This window comes from Chaetodon auriga, chromosome 20 (assembly GCF_051107435.1).
Source record: "Chaetodon auriga isolate fChaAug3 chromosome 20, fChaAug3.hap1, whole genome shotgun sequence".
Classification (NCBI taxonomy): Eukaryota; Metazoa; Chordata; class Actinopteri; order Chaetodontiformes; family Chaetodontidae; genus Chaetodon; species Chaetodon auriga.
The window spans coordinates 11,454,927-11,460,441 of NC_135093.1; the positions used below are offsets into that span (position 1 = coordinate 11,454,927).

The 5,515-nt window shown below is 40.4% G+C and overlaps 1 protein-coding gene across 1 annotated transcript; it reads right to left on the reverse strand.

The window, feature by feature from the left end:
- Positions 1 to 1,219: 1,219 nt before the first annotated feature.
- fgf21 (fibroblast growth factor 21) lies at positions 1,220 to 2,506 on the reverse strand. Its single transcript, XM_076760130.1, has 4 exons — positions 2,216 to 2,506; positions 2,005 to 2,082; positions 1,744 to 1,847; positions 1,220 to 1,658 (listed from the first exon to the last, which is right to left on the reverse strand). The coding sequence occupies exons 1-4, from the start codon at positions 2,361 to 2,363 to the stop codon at positions 1,368 to 1,370; spliced, it is 621 nt and encodes a 206-aa protein (XP_076616245.1). The 5' UTR covers positions 2,364 to 2,506; the 3' UTR covers positions 1,220 to 1,367.
- Positions 2,507 to 5,515: the final 3,009 nt, after the last annotated feature.

A 5,515-nucleotide genomic window follows, 5' to 3' on the forward strand; every position in this document is an offset into this window, starting at 1 on the left:
TTGCTATGGCAAAACGTCTGTATTTAGCATCTTACTTATGTACTCAGTGTTTTTAATAAAGATTATATTTTATTAATTTTCTTAAAAGAAGCAGTGTTACTGATGGTTGCCTGTGGTATTCAGTAATTATTTAGAGAAACGATTTAAACTTGAATGGTGCCATTGAAAAAAAATCCTATTTGCCTGTGATATAGAGCCTAGCAGTGTTATTTTAGGTTATGAGACATCGCAAACTAGAGAAACACAGCGATACTTAATCCTTCACAGCTTAGGCTACTGCATCTCTAAGCACAACATGTAGTCACGGAAGGTTGCCAGGTTGACTATGTGTTTCACTTTTGTGTGGCCGTGACCGACCTTTTCCAAAGCTACTAAGCTGTTATAAGCAGTAGCTTCCAATAATGTTGCTCTCGATTTCACTGGAACTGAAATCAGGTGTTCCGGTTTCACTGGAACATCCGAGACTTTCCACGACATCCCCGTGATGACCCATGGAAGGTATGTGAAATATACAATTGCAGGTGGTACATTACTGGTTGATGCAGTTAGTTAAACAGACAATAAAAAGACATATATATTTATATCAGTTGGATTTTCAACATTACAACAATACAGGTGAATATACAATGAAGACAATTCATTCATTAAATACATATACAATGTGCAGTATGTATACACCTGAGAAACTTTACTTTAGATTCATTCAACCCAAACACACAGGACTCAAATGATCACCAGAGCCCATAAACAAAGTGGTTTAAGGAACCTTCTTTCTATCATTACTCATTTGTCCACTAGAGAGCGCTCCTGCTCTCACAAAGATGAGCCCATTTCCTCCCTCCCTCCACCATGAGAGCTCTGGCACTGAGCAGCATACCTGTACATCGGCTTCATTCTATAAATGGATCCTTCCTGTAATTGTTTCATTAAATTGCTGTATGATTGCACGAAAGACTTTGACAAGCAGAAGTGAAATTTAAATCATGTTTATTTTGATTCTCTCTGCAGTGATAAACACACCCGAGTAGCACAAACATAAGCTTGTTGGACTTTCCAGACACATCCAGTGTAGAGAAACTCCAAAAGATGGTGCAACACAGGACAGGCCCTTTTTTATTCTGACACAAATACGCTCTCAAACTGCTGACCATAAAAACAATTCAGTCTTTAAATAACCATTAGAAATACACCAATACACAATAAATAAATAAATTACATTAACTGCATAGAAAATATGTTGAGAACCAATATAACCTAACTCATCTCATAACAAAATCAAGTCTGCAGGCTTTAACTGGTCAATAATAAAAAAAAAAACATTTGTAGAAGGTCCACATATAGTTAAATATCTGTTCAACTAATTTTCTTTACTTGTCCACTGAGAACTGAGGACTGACCATCGCATTTAGACCCATTCCAAGAAGATCATCAGAGTCCAGGTTGAAAGATCTCTGAGTGTTTTGTGGCTGTTCAGACACACTCTCTCCTGCCAAAGTATTCCTGAGTGGTAGGAATCGAGTGAAGGGGACTGTGTGCCGGTCTGGGGAATGTTTTGATGCCAGAGACACAGGAGATCCGTGGTGTGCGGAGAGGAAACGGGTGTATCCGTCTGCCAGCAGCAGCTCTCTGAAGGTGCAGTCAGCCTCTGTGTAGTGCCTCTGAAAGGGACAACACATGTAAACTGTCAGTGAAGGACAGGGAGGACAGAGATTTTACATTAAAGTTTTCTTTGCTCACTCGTACCTGCCCCCTCAAACGGCCTCCACTGTCCACACAGAGAAACAGAGACGATGTCTGTCCCTTGATGACCACGTGGCCTGGTTTGACCGATTTCAGCTCCAGCACACCTGGACACACACAAACATTAAAACATGTGTCTTCTTCATGTCTCATGCTGGTTTTTGCATTTTCTGGACCTGAAGTGATCCAGTAGATTGTGTGGATGACATTGAAAGAAAAATATTTTAAATTGGGCCTCACATATGCTGTCTACCAAATACTCACTGTAAGGGGTCTGAGCATCACTTCCTGACACCCTCCCATCCAGGCTCATCTGCAGATACATCCCTCTCCTGTGATTATCTGCAAAAAAGAGAAAGAGAGAGGAAAGAAATAAGGATAATGAGCAATTTAAAAGCAGCAGCATCTCATAAATATTCCCATATTTGCATTCAATCTGTTGATAAATGCATTAAGATGAAAATATTATAAATACCTGTGTAGAGGTGCACCTCTCTGACTTGACTATTAAAGGATAGGAGTGGGTTGGAGTCAGTGAGATAAAACGACAGAGAGAAAGGCAGCGGGATGATTAAGAGAAAACAAGACAGGTAAGAGAACGAGGTGTGTGGAAACAAGAACATTTGGAAAAATAAAGATTAGCCTCGAAAGAGGATAAATAAGGAATAAATAGAAATAAATAGCTCAATAATATAATGAAATAAATAGTTGATATATGGCTCTGTACAAGCCAGTTCTTTTCAATAAAAATTCTAAACAGGAGCAAGTTTTGTGCCCTTATAAAGGAGTTAGGAGAAGGAGGTCCTTCTTCATGGGAGTAATGTATGAGTCAGACAAATTAAACTGTGATTTAATGCCGAGAGGAAGACCTGTGTTCAAACACTATGTATGGGCTTCTTCCGCCCAGTTTACTGTAAGTGTCTCTCATAAAGTCCCATGAGTTCAGGTGGGATAAGATTCATCCAAGCCAACCAGCACATGAAAAATAGGGTCTGTTACTCCTTTGGCAAGTTTTCTGACATTACTCAAATACATCTGATTACTAATCTCTGTCCACTTTATGAAGATTGATTTTCTGGCTTAATTACACACAAGCACCAGCTAGAAACAATAAACATATGAAGAATTCTTTTAATTTGAACCAAAAACGCTAATATCCCTCTAATCCAATGACCATTTTAATTTTATTTGAAACATTATACTTCAGTAAAATTTGTGACTCGGTCACTGACAAATACCTTTACATGCTTTGTCACGTGTGGAACAATGAGCAGCTTACAGTTACTCAGGGTGATTTTCCATTCAGGCTTCCACTCCAAAAATATGCACATTTCACAACTGCAAGAGGACGTAACACAAACATATCGCTCTGCGTCATCTGCTGAAGTAATTATAACAAACAAAGTTGGGTCTCACGGTGTTTATCTTATTTTAATGTGTATGTGTGTGTGTGTGTGTGTGTGTGTTCGTGAGGGAGAATGAGAGAAACTAATTTACAAGCAGAAGACAAGTGTTTATGTGACTGCAGCTGTGCAGTCAGTAGAGAGGCTGCACGTCATGCCCGCAAAGTCACGTGTTAAGAGACAGCAATCAAAAAATGTTCAAAGTTTTTGTTTTCATTCCACTTCAAGGGTCCATTCATCCATACTGATGCAATCTCTCTCTCAGATTTCACTGAAATCTGCATTAAGTTGTCTTAAATTCCTCTATTGCTGAGATCGAACAAGTTATTCATGACTCACATCAGTGAAAACATTGTTATGTATGGATCATCTGTTACAGTTGAATTAAAAAGAAACTGTGTTGATAATATCTATTACTAAGTGCTTTGTTTGTTTATCTATTTATTTTGTCATTTAGCTTGTAAAACAGATAAATTCCACATGATGAACACAAATAGGAGCCAGTTTCAAAGATGGAGCTCAGCCAAGAGATGGAGCCAGAGACACTCACTTTTTGAAACTGGGCACAGACTACTTTTATTTTTGTATTCCTGAGATCAACATATAAACAGATATTCCCCCGTTTTGCATTTTGAGGATGATGTTGGAGACCGTTGTCTGACATTTTTTGTTTGTCCAGGTTTTTCCTTTAATGTGTCACCTGTCTGTACGCGCTGAGCATGCCTCCCAGAGAAAGACTCATTTTGATGCTGAAGGGGACCTCCACTGACACATCAGAGTCTGTGTGCAGGTCTTGGGGAGTGCTACTGCATATGTTTCCCCTCTAGAGGAAGCTGTGTGAAATCGGAGAAATTGCTGCTCCACTGTTGTCTTGGGAATCGTCCAATTGTGGGTCCGGCTCCTGTCCTAAAGGTCCTGGGATTGAGTCCCTGCAGGGACATGACTTAAGACCTCTCTCTGCGATGCTCTGCTGGCTGATGGTGGATGGTTTTGAGGCAGAAATCATCCTCTTCTTGTGTGACATCCTCATCGTCCACATCCATCATGTCCAGATTAACAGAGCTCAGGTCTGTCTGATGTCCTCAGCAGGGCCACTGAAGCAGTGGGAGACATTTCTTTATGAGACAAAGAGTTGGATCTCAAGCTGCTGCTGGCTGTCTTGATAATTTCATCTGGTTTGAGACCAGGACTCAGGACCATCCTGTCCTGAGGGTGCTGGTGGTGAGTCCATGTTTGTGACACTGGAGACAGCAGAGCTCACTTCACAACGCTCCTCTAGTTGAAATGAGGCAGTGGGGGACAAAGTTTTTGGTCTCTGACATGATGTCCACACTACTAACCAACTCCAGAAGGTCAGAGGTCAGGTCTGCTTTTGCTGCATCCTGGATGTCCTCACTGGAGCATACTGAGATAGTAGGTGAGGCTGGATTTGTCTTTCTGCCTTCTGACTCTTCTGTCTTTTACTTTTGTATTCTGGAAAAAAAAAAGAAAGAAACAAAAGTTCCCAACTAGGAGATAGAGATACTACTAGTACTACTGTTGCCATCAAGCACCTGTGGAGAAATGTGTAGTATTAAAACTAAGAACACTCGTTATGCAGAATCGCCCCTGTCCGTGTTATTATAATGTTCAAACATTTTTTTTTCTTGATGCACTAACATGTTAGCTGCACTTCAGTGTGGCAGTTGGTTGAGGTGGAGCTTATTTTAACCTCTTAACATAATTTGCCGGCTTGTCTGAAACAACATTCCCCCTTTCTTTCATTCATCTATCACCTGTTTAGAATATAACCACCATGCTATTAATAACCTTTGCCATGTCTGAAAAGCTCTGGGGTTTCCTCTTCCTGTTTTGGCTCTTCTCCAGTCCTGTGGCGATCAATTCACCCTCGACTGAGTGGAAACAAGCGGTATACATTGTGCCTAGAAGAATACGGCTGACTCATTTTCTTTGCTGTCATGCATTGATAATAAAGAGCTGCAACTACTGACAAGGAGCCCAATATTATGAAATAAATGTAGTCTTAAACTGTGGTCTAATAGAGGTGTTGTATTTTCAGTATGCGTGTCCTCTCCACCCTAAACTATACACTCCATTAAACAATTAAATAAAAGGTAAAGACATGATTATACCCCCACCCTGAACCCCTTTGCTCCACCTCTCTTGTTACTTTATCGGTCTTATTTATGTCCCTGACAGCAGAGTTTAACTGTAATGTGTTGAAGCTGAAGCAGACAGTTCAAGGATAAACTGAGTATCTACATTTTAATGGTTCACACTCTGATGGATGACTGATCGCTCCATCGCAGCCACCTACCTGTGATCTTCTGTGAGCGCTCCGTGTGAGGGGAAACTGCAAAGAACTCCTTCAG

What these genes read in the sequence shown, in the direction of transcription:
- fgf21 (XM_076760130.1), bottom strand. Translation starts at nt 2,363, where the DNA reads ATGTTCTTGTTTCCACACACCTCGTTCTCTTACCTGTCTTGTTTTCTC. An exon ending in AGAGGTGCACCTCTACACAG is followed by an intron (nt 2,083 to 2,215) that starts GTATTTATAATA and finishes TCTTTTTTGCAG; the next exon opens with ATAATCACAGGAGAGGGATG. An exon ending in GAGGCCGTTTGAGGGGGCAG is followed by an intron (nt 1,659 to 1,743) that starts GTACGAGTGAGC and finishes TGTCCCTTTCAG; the next exon opens with AGGCACTACACAGAGGCTGA.